General features: G+C 54.4%; 1 protein-coding gene across 2 annotated transcripts; it reads right to left on the minus strand.

Annotated features, from left to right (window-relative positions):
• Positions 1–2,330: 2,330 nt before the first annotated feature.
• On the minus strand, positions 2,331–13,301 carry KCNK6 (potassium two pore domain channel subfamily K member 6). 2 transcript variants are annotated; one of them, XM_035023453.1, is made up of 3 exons: positions 12,965–13,301; positions 6,883–7,278; positions 2,331–6,716 (listed from the first exon to the last, which is right to left on the minus strand). In XM_035023453.1, the coding sequence occupies exons 1-3, from the start codon at positions 13,284–13,286 to the stop codon at positions 6,493–6,495; spliced, it is 942 nt and encodes a 313-aa protein (XP_034879344.1). In that variant the 5' UTR covers positions 13,287–13,301; the 3' UTR covers positions 2,331–6,492. The 2 variants fall into 2 exon arrangements, with proteins under 2 accessions (XP_034879344.1, XP_034879343.1); XM_035023452.1 differs by having other exon boundaries at positions 6,883–7,353.
• Between the last annotated feature and the right edge of the window lie 2,606 nt (positions 13,302–15,907).

Genomic DNA, 15,907 nt, shown 5'->3' on the forward strand with positions numbered 1-15,907 from the left:
GCCCCTACTCATCTCCTCGCTTCTTAGCCTCTACTTGCTCGTCGCCCCGCCCTTTCTCCGCCCCTCCCCTCCTTTGCTCGGTCCCTCCACTCCCCTCCCTCTCTCCTGCCTCTCCCCTTCTCGCCTTCCCCTCCTCCCTCCCCTTCTCTCCGCCCCCCGCCCCCCGCATCCCTCCCTGGGGTGGCCCCAGGCACCTCCCTCTTCTCCCCCGCCCCGCGGTACCAGTCACTTAGTTGAAACCGGCCAACCGTCGCTTGGCCGCTGCGGTCCCGCCCCTCTTGCCCGCTTTCAAAATGGCCGCCCACACTTCCACCACCGATTTCCGCCTTTCCCGAGCCCTGCCCGCCGCGCGCGCCTGTCTCCACGGTAACGCTCGTCCCAACCGGCGCCTGCGACTTGGCGGCGTGGTGAAGGCGGTGCTGGACACCCTGGCGCCCGGGCCTGTGGGGCTGAGGGTGCTGGAGACAAGAGTGTGATTGGAGGGTCTTCAGGGAGTTCCTACCGGTTGTTCTGGAAGCCCTCGCTCGTCCTCTGCCGCATCGGGCTTTTGTATTAAAAAAAAAATCTCTTGGGGCGCCTGGGTGGCTCAGTTGGTTAAGAAACTGCCTTCGGCTCAGGCCATGATCCTGGAGTCCCGGGATCGAGTCCCACATCGGGCTCCCTGCTCGGCAGGGAGTCTGCTTCTCCCTCTCCCGCTCCCCCGTCTTGTGCTCTGTCTCTAAAATAAATAAATAAAATCTTAAAAAAAAAAAATCTCTTAAAAAACGTTTGGTCTCTTTGTGGGAATTAACCTGACTGCGGCTTAACACCCTGCTCTACACAACAGGGGCACAAGCAACCATCTCACAGGGTTGTGGGGAGCCTATAAGATAACACGTGAAGAATGCCTGGCGGAAATACTCAATAGGGTAGTAATTTTCATTTGTATTCTGATGCCTCACAGTTAAGGATTCAGACCTTGGCCTTTTGATGAACTGCAAAGCTGACTTTAGCCTAAATCCGTGATTTTCATACTTTAGCGTGCATCAGACTCACCGGAAGAGCTTGTTAAACACGTTGTCGGGCTCCACCTGCCGGAGTTTGATTCAGTAGCTCTGAGGTGGGGCTGGAGAAGTTGTATTTCTGGCAAGTTTTCAGGTGACGGTCTGGGGACCACACCTTGAGAACCAGTGCGCTAAAACAAGCCCTCTGTGTAGCCCCCAGGACCTCAGGGAAATAGCCAGCTGGTTCCCAGAGTCCTGCCTAATCTCATCCTGGTGTCATTCCTATCCAGCTCATCTCCTTTCTCCCTACAGACCTGTGTAGTCTACAGCCCAGTCTCGCGGAGGGACTTGAATATCCTTGATCAGGCTTGTTCTCTCTCTCCTCCAGACTGTGTCCATGTAGTAACACCCTTTGGAACACTACTCCCTACTTCGTCACTGGCTGACCACTTTCCTTACCTGGGGTCTTGTCTGTAAGATATGACCAGTCCCATCCCTCCCCTGAACACACTTGACTGTGACTGCTTCCCACTGAATCACAGGCTCCATGAGGGCAAGGCCTAGAGCTTTCTCCATCACTGTTCCCAACTCTGTCCAACACAGCACAGAGTAGATATTCTATGTAAATGAGTTGATGGAAGTCTATGCCCCCCGCCCCTCCCCAAGCCCGGTCCAGCCCCACAGGCCATGGAGGAGTGACTTCATCTGAGGGAAGAAACTCACCGGCTATGTACCTGAGCCCTTCTAGACTCAAGAACAGAGTCAGAGAGACTTCGGTGTCCTCATGGCACCCCCCCCCCCCCAGGAATTCAGCCTACAGGGAGCGGGGAGGCAGGGGGGTTCCTCGGTTAGATCTTGATGTTCAAGGCGCACCCTGCAGCAGCATTTACGCCAGCAAAAGATTGGCAACCACCCACGTGCCCATTAGTGAGACGCTGAAATAATTTATGGGATGTGTGTCCCAGAAGAGGCATGGCAGACATAAAAAGGATATGAGACCTACTTGTGAGTCTCTGGAATGATCTCCTAATTATACTGGGTGGTGATAAAAGCAAGGTGCAGAAATGAGAATAGTACTAGAAAAAGTATATAAAAATTGTATATCTAGGGGCGCCTGGGTAGCTCAGTCGGTTAAGTGTCTGTCTTTGGCTCAGGTCATGATCCCGGGGTCCTGGGACATGGGCTCCCTGCTCAGCTGGGAGTCTGCTTCTCCCTCTCCCTCTGACCCTCCCCCAGCTCATGCTCCCGCACTCTCTCTCCCTCAAATGAATAAAAAAATATTTTTAAAAAGTTGTATATCTACATATATCTTATATAATATTAAAAAGCAAGGTATAGAAATGAGGATAATAATCATCAGTCAACAATTTATTGAGTACCAGACATTGCTCTAAGAGTTTTACAGATATTAAGTTGCTAAATTCTCGAACAAGTCCATGAGGTAGGTGCTGTTATCATCCCATTTTACAGATTAGCAAACTCAGGCACAGGCAGGTGAAGTCACTGCCCAAAGCCACAGAGCTTGGGAGTGACAGAGTTCAGACTTATACCCAGGGACTTGGCCTCTAGAGTCTGGGATTGTAACCGCCTTGCCATACTTGATAGCACTCGAGTAGAGTGAAGGAAAAAAATAAATGACACAAATATGCACACACATATTGCTGATAGTTGCCCAGAAGACCTGAGAAATCAGTCAACACAGCCTGAGTGCTGGAGAAAGACTGACTTTCCACTGTACACTCTTCTGTACCTTTTGAATTTTTAGCCTTCACTTCCCCCCCCCCCCATGTCTTGAATTAAACAGGATTTGGTTTCTTTTTCCAGAAGAATCTGGAAGAAGCAGTGAGGAGCAGAAGCCAGATTACATAGATACCTCCTACAAGGTGAGAAGCGACCGTCTCCCCCAGCCAGCTCCTGACTTGAGCAGCGAGGTCGGCCATGAGGAGCCAGGAAGGCTGGGAGGCTAACAAAGAGCTAGACAGCAGTTTCTGAGCTTCTGTGGGACAAGGTGACCAAACAAAACTTTGCTCAGATCTCAGATCTCAGTTCTGCACCTCCTCTGTGACCTTCGGCAAGTTATTTAACCTCTCTGGGCCTTTCCTCAACTGTAAACTATAGAAAATGTACTTAATAGAGTTGCTGAGAAGGTTAAATAAGTTACATATCGAGAGCTTGGAACAGTGCCTGGCACATAGTAAATCCTATGTAAGTGTTTTCTTATCACTGTTATTAAAACAATGTTGTGTGACTTTTTGGCACGATTTGACAATGGTGAATTCTCCTTGAAATTCTCTCATCTCTTACCGATTCTCCCTACCCTCTTGGTTTTCCTACTCCTCTTTGGAACTCCTTTTCTGTCTCCTTTGTAAGCTCTTCTCTCTGGTATGAGGACACTGGTTGAAAGGTCACTGCTTGCCACATGGAGCCTTTATGTTAACTAGAAAAAGAAGCCCCTTTGGGTCATTTTCAGCCTTGAACTTCAACCCTTGTTTGTTTCCACCCTGCCAGCCAGACATCCCCTATGTAGTTCCTGACCTGCACAACTACATGATGACCCTAACTGCTTAGCTAATCAATGTCTGTCCATTCTCCCTCTCCTGCCTTTCTAATAGAAGTCCAGTTTTGTTCACACATTCACCAGCCTCCAAACCAAAATCTCAGTCTCAGCTGGCAGGGGGAATTCTGAGGAATCCAAGTTAATCATGATGGCTCCATCACTCTGGCCAAGGATTGGTTCAGGATGGACATGTGAGCCAATTTTGGCCAATGAGATGGAGGAGGAAGGAAGGGGAAAGATTTCTTTGCTTCCAAAGAGACAATATGGGAAGAGATGCCCCCCTCCTTCTTGCACTAAAAACGATCATGTCTGGTTGTGATGCCTGGTCCTGTGGCAGTCACTTTGGGGCCATGAGGGAGCCCATGTGGAGCCAAGCCTTCAGCTGAAGGTGGCAGAATAAAGAGATTGGGGACCTCAGGCCACAAGACCCTGGAGCTGTGGATTCTCTTGCCCAGAACTCTCCCCAACTTGGGTGATGGGCAATATACAATCATATTGTTTCAGCCAGCACCACTCAGGATCTTGTTACTTGCAGCCCAAATCTTTCCTTATTATTTTTTTAATGTTTCATGTTTTTATTTAAATTTTTATTTAAATTTGAGTCAGTTAACATATAGTTAATATTAGTTTCAGGAGTAAGTTTAGTGATTCATCACTTCCATATAACACCCAGTGCTCATCACAAGTGTGTCCTTACTGTATAGATATATAAATACCCTAAAGCTGACTTCTCAACAATGAATTATGGAACACTACATCAAAAACCAATGATGTAATGCATGGTGATTAACATAACATATTAAAATAAAATAACATTTTAAAAAAGCTGACTTCTCAAGGCTGGTGTTCTCTCGTCCTCCAACCCAGGGCTTCCACACCTACCCTTGTGGCCTTGGTTCCCCCACCTGTCTCCAGCATCAACCACACCCTGAGACCTTCTGACGCATTCCTCTGGATGTCCCTTTAGCCTCTCACACCCACCGTGTTCCAAACAAGCCTCAGTGTCTCCCCTCAGACCTGTTTGTTCCTCCCAGGTCCCTATCTCAGGGGCAGCCAACCATCCTTGTGCCTTTCCCCGGCCTTCTTTCTCCCAAGACTGTAAGGCCTACACAGGGCCTGTCCACTTGGCCTCCTGAGCATGACCTCCACTGTCCCTCTTCCCTTCCCTCGGCCCTGCCCAGCCCCATCATCTCCTGTTCTGTTCCTGCACCAGCCTCCCCTGTGCACCCAGCCTCAGTCTCCCCTTCTGGTCTACCTCCACACAGCAACTAAAGCCCAAACCTGACCACAGCCCTCTCCTACTCAAAATCCTTCCATGGCTCTCTAGTGCCTTCAAGAAAGAGGCCAAGTTCCCCAACTGGTCATTTAAGGACACTTAAGATGCACCCATGTCCACCACTCCACCTTCCTTCCCCCCTTCACCCCATATTCCAATCACAATAAACCAGTTGCCAGAAGCTGACATCGACAGGCTTTCCTACCTCCAGGCACACACAGCTCCTTCTGCCTGGAATGCCTCCCGCACCCTTTCTTCCTCAATTTTATCAAGGTCTGCCTCAAATGCCCCATCCTTTCTGTAACTTCCATAGGGCCCATAGCAGCAAGCGCTATTTCTGACGTACCATCTGGGGAGGAGGCAAATCTGGGGGGGGCAGTAAGCAGAAAACCAGTCACCTCCTAGCTCTGTGTCTGAGATCTTGTGCCTCAGTTTCCTCACCTGTGGAAAAGGGTGAGGATGTTACCCTCCTTGTAAGTAAACTACCCAGAACAACACCTGGCCCTGGCCAAAGAAAGCATCGCGGAATAACACGGCTGGCTCTGTGACATCATCTTTGAAGTAACTACATAATTATAGCCATTTTACAGATGACAAAACTCAGAATCACAGAGGTGAAGTGACTGCCCGAGGACAGAGGCAGGACGCAGCTGAGCTGGGATCTGAGCCCAAGCAGGCTGGCTCCAGAGTCCAGCGTACCTTATGCAATTAGTCCTCAGGAAATAAGGACAGCTGTTACACTGGTGTCCCGGCTCAGGGCAGGGCCGTCCGTGCCATCCGGATCCAGGCTGGGTCCTGTCTCAGCTTCCTACCTGCCAGGCTGCTGCAGAGGGTTCTGTCCCACAGGCCTACGCCCGGGGCTCTCCATGCGGATCTCGCTCCCTAGAGACACTTGAGAAAAGTCAGGTCCACCTTCTTCCCCTGAGTTGTTACCCCTTCTTCCAGGAAGCCCTCCCTGACCTTGCAGGCTGGACTGGGCACAGCCCCTGTGCCGCCTCCACCTCAGCCCTGCCCCCTCTGCCTGTGCTTTCTCGAACACACCACTGACCTCTCTGCCTCCTTCCCTGAAGTGCTGCCTATCCTAGGCTGCTGCTGGGTGGGGACAGGTCTGTCCTCCTCGATGGACCGGGAACCCAAGAGAACCGGGCCCAGGGCCACCTCAACCACCACTGTGTCCCTCACGCTGCCCAGCCTGGGGCCGGCGCAAGGAGGGAATTTTGGATGCGTGAGTATATATTCTTTCCACTTGACAGATGAGGAGATCAAAGCCGGTCAGGGGCAGCCACTTGCCCAAAGTATAGTGACCCATTTCCGGGTGCCAGAAATGAGCTCTGAGCCCAGAGCCTGCTAGAATGGGCTGGTGAAGAGAGGCTGAGGGAGAGGCAGATGGAGTCAGTGAAAGAACGAGACGCAGAGAGTGAGAGGGAAAGCCAGAGAGCCCAGACTGGGGGGAGTGAGAGAAGGGGCATGAGGGGGAAGAACAGGGCAGTGGCGGTGCCCCGTGGGGCGTGGGACAGGTACAACAAAGGACGGACAGCTGGTGGCAATGGCTCGCGAACCCCGTGGACCCCGCGAACACGGGCCTGTGCTCGAGGGCAGTCCAGGATAGCAGCTCCAGTCACGGGGGCCCCTCAGCCGCAGGCCAGCTCCCGCCGGCCTCAGGGCACCCGCCCCAGCTACCTGGGGATGGAGGCGTAGTCAGGGTGGGAGTCGGCGGCGAGCTGCTGGTGCGGTTCTGGCTGGGGGCCCACAATGTCCACCCGATCATCGTCAGCCTCGCTGACGCTGGCAGGACACGGACTGGGCAACAGGATGAGCTCCGTGAGGCCGTGAAGGTCAGACACGCGGCGGAAACTCTGCAGCACGAGCATCATGACAACCAGGCCCAGGAAGAGGTAGGCTGCGGAGGAAGGCGGAGGGGCGATGGGTGGGCTCGGACCCGCAGGGCAGGGCTGGGCCCCCCAACACACACCCCCCGAGACCCTCCAGGGTAAGGCTGTGCCCACACACACCCCCGCCCCGCCCCACCCCGCCGTTGGTCCCCGGCCGGCCACCACCCCGCTCACCTGTGACCAGCACCTTGTAGAGGGCCCGGTAGGGCTGACCGGGGGCCTCTCCGGGCACATAGTCCCCCAGGCCGATGGTGGACAGGGAGATGAAGCAGAAGTAGAAGGCATCCAGGAAGCTCCAGGCCTCCTCCAGGTGGGCAAAGACAGCAGCCGGCACCAGGAAGCAGACGGTCACGACGCCGCCCAGCAGGGCCACCAGGTGCCAGCGAGCCACCCGCCGGAGGTCCCAGCCCCAGCGCACGGTCAGCCAGGAGAGGGGCGCGCGGGTCAGCAGCAGCGACAGGCGCTGGGCCAAGGAGGTCAGCAGCAGCATGGTGGCCGGCACGCCCAGGAGTGCGAAGGCAATGGAAAAGGCCTTGCCTGCATCAGTCAGCGGAGTTGTGTACCCGTAGCCTGCGCGAGCAAGGGGACATCCTGCCGCGGCCGCCTGGCACCTCCACTGGGGCCAGGGGGGTGTCTGTGGCCACCCTAAACGACATTTAATTTCACCCTGGAACCTGCCCCTCCCACAGCCTCTCATCTCCAGGGATGGCACCTCCGTCCCTCCACTGCGCAGGCCGCGAGCCTTGTCATCCGTGATTCTCACACCCGAGTTCCACCTGCCAGTGAATCCTGTTGGCTCGAAGTTCATGTAGCTCCTAAAGCCGCTCCCTTCACCCCACCCCAGCCCCACGGCCCCACCCCGGGCCTATCTAACGCAGGAGCCTCCTCCCTCCCTGGTCTCCCTTCTCCCCCTTCCCCCCTCGCCCCCTGCCTCATCCCTGCACACAGCCGGAGGGACCCTATGAACACCTGAGTAAGGTCATGATCCTCCCACACTTAGAGCCCCTCTGTGGCTCCATCCCATTCAAAGTCATCATCATGACCCACAAGGCCCCGCGCGATCCAACAGGGCAGCATGCTCCCACCTCAGGGCCTTTGCACAGATGGTTCCTTCCCTCCTGGAAAGCTCTCCCCCCAGGGCTGGTTCCCTCCCTCCCTTCCTTCAGGTCTTTGCCCAAATGTCAGTTTTTCAGTGGGGACTTTCCTCACTCCCTTATTAAATTGTTACACCCTCTGACCAAACTGTCTTTTTTTTTTTTTTTTTTTTTTTGGTTTGTTTTCATAGCACTTCAACCTTCTGGTAAACCATGTGGCTTACTTATTTGGTTGGTGTCCGTCTCCTGACTAGGGCGCAGCTGCAGGACGGGAGAGGCTTCTGTCTGTTTGGGTCACTGCTGTAGCTCCAGCATCTGGCCCAGAGTGGGCACTTGATCGATAGTCAAAATAATGAATGAAGGGTGCCGGCTCTCCACTTAGCTTAGAGCCTCCGTGTCCCTTTCTCTAAAATGGGTGTGATAAGCCCCACTGGGGCAAATTCTGACACATGCTACAGCACGGATGAATCCTGAGGGCATTATGCTGAGTGAAACAAGCTAGTCACAAAAAGACAAATATTGCATGATTCCACGTGTCTGAGGTACCTAGAGTAGGCAAGTTCGTAGAAATAGAAACAGGAAGTAGAAAAGTAGAATGGTGGTTATCAGGGGCTGCGTGCGGAGAGTGGGGAATGGGGAGATGCTGTTTGATGGGTATAGTTTCAGTTTTTTCTTTCTCTCTCTCTCTTTTTTTAGAGATAGAGTGCGCACATGAGGGGGGGGGGGCAGAGGGAGAGAGAAAAGCCCAAGCAGACTCCAAGCCCAGTGGAGCCAGACATAGGGCTCAATCTCATGACCCTGAGATCATGACCTGAGCTGAAATCAAGAGTCTGATGCTTAGCCGACTGAACCACCCAGGCGCCCCAGTTTTGTTTTTGTTTTTTCTTTTTTTAAGCGTGGAGCTTGAACTCACAACCCCGAGAGAAAGAATTGCATGCTTTACCGAATGAGCCAGGCAGGCACCCCTATACTTTCAGTTTTGCAAGATGAAAAGAGTTCTGGAGATGAATGGTGGTGATGGTTGTATAACAGTATGAATGTACTTAATACCACTAAACCATACACACAAAAATGGTTAAGATGGTAAATTTTGTTATGTATATGTTACCACAATTTTAAAAAGTTGGGGTAGAAAAGAATCCTCTGGGTTTTTCTGGATCCCTAGAATAAAGATATTCCCTCCTCCCTTGCAGCTATGCACGACTCTGGAATAATTTCTGGTCAATGAGTTATACATGAGAGAAGCAAGCAACTTCTAGAAATTTTCCTTAAAAAGAGGAGGATGCCAGGGTGCCTGGGTGGCTCAGTTGGTTGGGCAACTGCCTTCAGCTCAGGTCATGATCTCGGAGTCCTGGGATTGAGCCCCGCATAAAGCCCCAAGTTGGGCTCCCTGCTCAGCGGGGAGTCTGCTTCTCTCTCTCTCCTCTGCCCCTCTCCCCCGGCTCATTCTCTCTCTCTCTCAAGTAAATGAAATCTTAAAAAAAAAAAAAAAAAAGATGGGGATGCCTATCCCCTTTCTTTCCTCCCTCCTCCTGCTGGCTGGAACACAAACATGAAGGCTGGACTTGAGCAGCCACCTTGGACCATGAGGTGACCTTGTGAATGGAAATTGCACAGAGGAGCACAGGGGTCTCTGACCATGCAGCACCATTCTGGTCTTGCTCTTGAATGTGAGCAAGAAATAAACTTTCATCTATTTAAGCAACTGTTCTGTGAGATTTATCACTTATGGCTCCAACCCTCATTAATCACAAGGATTTGGATGGAGAAACTCCAGCAGCCCAGCTGAAATGACAGGTTTGCAAACGACACGAAAACCTTATAAACAGAAAACCATAGAGTTCACATAGAACGGAGGCTGTAAGCCTTCACTGACTACCTCTAAGAGCTGAGTCCCAGTCAGGGCTTTGCATTGGATTCCCTGCATGACCTTGGCCACATGCCTTCTCCTCTCTGAGCCTCAGTTTGCCCCGAGTACCGCCAGCTGGGCTCATGAACAACCCCTTCCTCAAGTACGACTGCAGTAACCCTCCCTGGTTGGGACAGGGCATAGCACCGAGCAAGGGCATGGAAAAAGTTAGCGTGACTGTAATGCTCACTTCCCCTCTCTGGGTTCCCGGTTCCGGGTGGGCCAACCCTCCACCAAGGCCTCATCTGCAGCACGGCTGCCGGGTTGGAGTCTGGGCCCCAGGTCTTCCTCAGAAGACGCGGGCCTATGACAAAACCAGGGACGCTGTGGGAGAGGTCTCTCTGAATCACGTCTGGGTTTCTGCTTCTCTCGATACACTCAGGGCTCCCAGCTTCACCAACAATAATGACAACCTAGGCTCCGTAAACCTGTTATTACCAGCACTCTCCACTGACAAGGACTCCCTCCTTGACCAAATGTCAGTCGGGTTCCTCTGCGCTCTTGTCTTGACTAGGCCCAGTTTTAGCAGGGATCCTAAGCCACTATGGTAAGAATCCCCCTCCCCTCGGTGTCACCTCTTAGTCATTTTTCTATCCACTGACCCCTCACGCCACCCTCGGTTCTAAATCTCCAGCTGCCTTCGCTATATTCAGAGTTGAGGTCGGTCTCTCTCCCCTACTGCAAGAACTTATCATTTTTAACAAGCGTCAGAATAAACGTTTCTTCCACACTACACACGCGTATCACCCTTCTTCGTGCAAGCCTAGCATGGGGTGCTGGTTAAAAGCATGGGACTCTGAGGCCTCTACATCTCCCTAGCTGTGTGGTCTTGGGCCAATGGTCCAACCTCTCTGGGCTTCAGTGTCTGTTGCTGAAAAAACAGGGCCGTGAATGGCACCTGCCTTGAAAGGCCAGTGTGCTGACCGGGTTAAAGGCCGTAGGCACCAAGTCCTCTACAGGTTTCATTGTTATTGTGATGTGGGGACTGTTACGATCTCCATTTTCAGATGAGGGAGGACCCCGAGGCCCAGAGGAGTAGCAGCTGAGCAGAAAGCCAAACCCAGGATGTGCCTGCTTTGAGTTTGGCTTCTGCACCTGTCCTGGCTGGGATGACTTCTCAGAAGCCAGGATCTGGAAGGAGGCGGAGGGAGACACTGATGTGACCCAGTGAAGCCCAGGAGCAGGTCGGGCAGACCCGCCCAGCTGGGTAGAACACAGTCGGCGAGAAGCAACCAGCCCCCTGCTGCCTGTAGTCTTGGTTTGCTGGTCCACACAGTGGAGCACCAAAAGCTTGGTGGCCACCTGCTACTTGTGGCAGGAGGGGGAGTTAAGAGTCGGGCCGGTCCCAGCCTCCTCCCCCAGTCCAAATCCCCAGTAGAGGTGAAGAGGAAGTTTGGGGGCTTGGGAAGGGCAGTGAGAGGACCAGCAGAACATGATGACAAAGGAATTTTTCCAGATCTGAGCGCTGAAGCAGGAAGGGACTTTCAGGGTTGGGCTGGGGTAAGGGTCAGTTCCACTTGGTGGAGGGGGGTGTTCAGAGAAGGGGAGTCAGTAATCTGAAACCGGAGGCCAGTGTCCTGGTTTGAAATGGATCCTGGTTTGGGGCTGAGGTCCTGAGTCCCAAGGAAGGAGACGACAGGCACGGGTGGGGGCCTCTTGTGGATCACGAATGGGATTGGGAGGGGAATCCTCAGGCAAGGGGGCTTCTGAGCCCACGGATGCTTGAGGGGGTGTGATGGGGGTAGACAATGCTGAAGGGATGATGGGAGGGGGCGGGTGTCCCTGGTCCTGGCTGAGAGTGTGAAGGGTGGAAAGAGGTCACAAGTGGCTACTGGGAAGGGTTCCAGGGTGCTGAGGGTCTGGAGTGTCCTTGACAGAGGGGAGAATTTCGGGTCCAAAGCCGAGGGGAGTAGTGTTGGGGTGGAGATGGAGGTCCCACTTGCGGGTCTGGAGAAGATAGGAGGGGTGTCAGGCCCCAGGAGATTCCCATTCATAGGAAATCCAGGGTGGGCAGGGGGTCTCAGGAAAGGAGTAGCGGGTGCAGAGAGCAGAGTCTCTGGGCTGGCATCCTGTGGGGTGGGGGGTGTGAAGTGGGATTCTGCTCTCAACAACAGTGTGTGTGCAGTGGGCGCTAGGGTCCCTTCTAATAGAAGGTCCAGGTGGTTCTGGGGCTCCTACTGAGGGGTGCCAGGGTCCAGAGAGTGGTGAGAATCTCATCTAGGGGTTCTTGGGTTCAAAGAGGCCTCCATGGAGAAGTCCCTGGTTTGGGAAGTGCTAGAAGCTTTGCTGGAGCTGGTTCTGGGACTGGAGAGGTGGAAGTCCTGGCTGAGGGGCTTCTGGTGGGAAAGTCAGTGGTCCTTCCTGGAGGGTGTTCTAGCTGCCTCCACGGCAGGTCCCTCTCACACATCCACCGTTGGGAGCTGCTGACTTGGAAGCCCCAGGTTCAGAGGGAATGGGGGTGGTCCTATTGAGAGGAACCCCCTGTCTTGAAGGCTCCCAGTACAGGGGAGATGTCAAGATGGAGGGGTCCTGTGTCTGCAGTCAGGGCTTGGGGAGTATGGGGCTACCTGCTTCGGAATATGAGGATGAAGGGTGGTCCTTGGTTGGTCCTTGGTCTGGAGGAGGATGGGGGGCCCTTGCTGGGCAGTGGTCTAGGTCCAGAGGGGTGGAAGTCACCCATCGGGGCCCCAGGTTCTTGTTGAGGGCTCTGTACTGGCAGTAAAGTTTTTAGTGATGGTGCCCTGAGAGGGTGTGGAGATTCAGTGTCCTCACTGGGGCACCAGGGTCAGGAGGAGGCGGGGGTAGGACTTCCCAAGGGGCATCCCCGCAGGACATATCTGGAGACTCAGGAGACCTTGTGGAGGGAATGGCGGTCTCAGCCCAGAGAGAAGGGCAGAGGTCCCTGCCTGCCTGAGGTCCGGGTCCAGAGGGGACGAGGGTCTCCGGAGGAGGGTCCCAGGTATTCGCGGGAGGTCTCTGCAGGTAGTCTTGGGCCCGGAGGGGACTGGACGGGCACAGGTCTCCAAGGGGGTTCAGGCAGAGGGATGGGGTCCCAAACGCTCCCTGGAAGGTATCTGAGGGCAGCACTGGTCCCGGAGGGAACCGGGTTGGGGCATTCCTGCCGGGAGTTAGGGCTTGGATGGGGGTTCCCGGGGGGGGGGCGGTCCTCGTTGGGGGTTTTCCAGCAGATCCTAGTCCCAGAGCGGACTGGGGGCGGTCCGCCGGGCTAGGAGGGTTTCGCGATGACACGTACCCACGGTGGTGACCAGCGTGCTGGCGAAGAAGAGCGCCGAGGCAAAGTCCCAGGCGGGGTCCGAGGCGTTGGCGGGCCCCGAAGCGTTGGCGAGCGCGGCGCGCCCCAGCCGTCCGGCCGCCAGCACCCGCTCCACGAAGGCGTCCAGGGCGGGGGCGGCCACGCACGGGCTGCGCCGCAGCAGCTCCTCGCGCAGCGTCTCCAGCTCGGCGCGGAGGCGAGCTTCGTGCGGCCGCTCCAGCCGCGCCACCAGCAGCGCGCCCAGCACCAGGTAGACGGCGTACGCGGCCAGGGCGCCCGCCAGGAGTGCGCCCCGCCGCATGGCGTCCTCCGCGACCTGCTCTCCACCGCCCCGCCGCCCCGCTGACGTGGCCCCCCGCCTCCCGGCCGCGCGGAGCCCAGCCCCAGTTCCGGCCGTGCTCGAGGTGCGGCTGCCAGCGCCCCGAAGAGGAAGAGGGAAAAGGGGAGGGCCGGGGGGGGGGACGCCCCGCCTCCGGTAAACTGAGGCACGCCCCCGCGGCAGGTGTTGAGCGCGGGGAGGGCGGAGCCCCGCGCTGCCGGACGCGGGACGCCAAGAGGATGGAAAGGGTGGGGAGTTCCTCCATTCCTTCCATTCCTTCCCTCTGGTCCTCCCAGGAGTCTCGGCTCCCTGTGTTAGAGAACATCTGAACTCTTGTCCTCTGGCAGACCGAGAAGTCGCTCGCCAACTCCCCGGGGCCATCCTGAAGGTTGTGCACTGCCTCGGGGCGCGTGGCGGAGGGGACAAGGGGACAAACTGAAACCCGGTCCTTGCTCCGTTCGCCCAGTCCTGCGTTCTGGAGTGGGGTTGCTCCCGCGCGGAGGGGACGCCTGGGTGGCTCAGTGTGTTGGGCGCGCAGGACTCTTGGTTTGCGCTCAGGGAGCGATCTCGTGGGGTGTGGGATCCGCCTGGGTTGGACTCCACTCAGCCGGGAGTCTGCTTGAAGACTCTCTCCCCCTGCCTTTCCCCCCTACTCACAGGCGCACACATTCTCTCTTTCTAAAATAAATACATCTTTAAAACAATAATTCAGAGACTCTTAACTGTACAGAACAAAGTGAAGGTTGCTGGAGGGGAGGTGGGTGAAAGGATGGGGTAACTGGGTGATGAGTGTTAAGGAGGGCACTTGATGGAACGAGCACTGGGAATTACTAAGTTCTACCCCTAAATTAATAATACACTGCATGTTAACTAACTTGAATTTAAATAAAAAGAATAATGACAATAATTCACAGTAAGGGACACGACAGAATCCCTCACGGACAGAGTGGGGATCCTTAGCTCCAATCTCTGCTCAGCGCGTACTTTGTGTCTGGCCCTTTGGTGGGGACACAGCTGTGACCCAGACAGTTCTAGACCTAGCCCGTGGGGGGCTCCCAGCACTTCAAGTTCTAGACCTTGGCCACGGGGGGCAGGGGGAGGGGACACCCAGAGTGGCAGCCCAGAGGGTCGGGGTGAGATGAGGGAAGCACAGACAGAGTGATTGGATCTGGGATGGGGGACACCGAAAGGACTGTGGATGGAGCCCCCAGGGACCCGGAGGAGATAACTGATCCAGCTTAGGGAGGTCAAGAGAGCTTCCTGAGGAAAGGGATGTCTGAGCTGAGACATTAAGGGAGAATAGGAGTGATCCGGGGTCTCTCTTCCTAGCAGAACCACAGTACACACCTCTATTTGGGGGGGGGGTCCTCCCTGTTCCCTGTTTTTCTCCACATACCCCTCCAGAGGTAACTCAACACTCTAACGGCCATTGGAGGGCAGCCAGGAACCCCGACCACATCAGAATGGCAGAGGAGTGGGGCTTGGGGCCCAGCTCAGACACACCCCAGCTGGTTCTATTTATGAAGCTGTGACAATTCTAGGGGCAGAGCCCAACTTGAGGCTGACAACTCACAGGAAGAGGCACTTGATAATACAAACAGCAACAGCAGCTGCCAGTGATCAAAGGCTTACGATATGTCAGGCCCTGTAGACACAGCGGTGTTGTTCGAATCCTCAAGCTCTCCTACATCATTCCCATTAAACAGATGAGAACATTTAGGCTAAAAAAGGGTCCAGTCACACAACTGGTAAGGAGTAAATATGAGGCCAGCAGGAAGCCAAAACGCTTTATTAATAAAATGCTGTGAATGTTACAAAATATTCACGGAAGAACTTAGGGAGAGCTGAGGATGAAAAAATGGTGGTGGAGCCCAAGGGATGGATGCTAAGTCAGGGGTGCAGAGGAGGAATAGGGGTACCTCAGTCATGAAAAAAGGACCGGGACTGACCCAGGACTCATAACTGAGAGACCAGAACAGTCCTCAAGGTCTCTAGAAAAGACATCTCGGGCGCCTGGGTGGCTCAGATGGTTAAGCGTCTGCCTTCGGCTCAGGTCATGATCCCAGGGTCCTGGGATCGAGTCCCGCATCGGGCTCTCTGCTCCTTGGGAGCCTGCTTCTCCCTCTGCCTCTCTCTCTCTGTCTCTCATGAATAAATAAATAAAAATCTTTAAAAAAAAAAAACTATCTTTAAAAAAAAAAAAGAAAAGACAACATCTCAGAGGAGGAAAGGGAAAGCCACAGTGACAGGGTCACTAGCTGACATCCTTCCGGAGTGCTATCACTGCCCAGAAGTCGCTTCTACCATTATTTTTGCCTGAGATAAGCGGAGGGGACTGAGGGACAGAGAAGGGGAGAGAAAGGGGGACACTGAGGGTCAGAGAGAGACTAAGGAAACTTCATTTTTAGGGCTCCTCATTTGCAAGTGTGCCTGTGTGTGCTCTGTGTGGCTGAAGGTTGCAGAGTGGTTTCTGCAGACGGGGCAAGCCAGGAAGCAACGCAAGAGCGTTTTTATGACACCTGGTTCTTCCTATCTAACTTATTGGGTGTTCTTTTCTCACTCTAAATACTCACTTTAATACCTAAGGTCTGCCGAAATTGTAT

The sequence above is a fragment of the Mirounga leonina genome, unplaced genomic scaffold, assembly GCF_011800145.1.
Source record: "Mirounga leonina isolate KUSES-001 unplaced genomic scaffold, KU_Mleo_1.0 Mir_177, whole genome shotgun sequence".
In the NCBI taxonomy this organism is placed as follows: Eukaryota; Metazoa; Chordata; class Mammalia; order Carnivora; family Phocidae; genus Mirounga; species Mirounga leonina.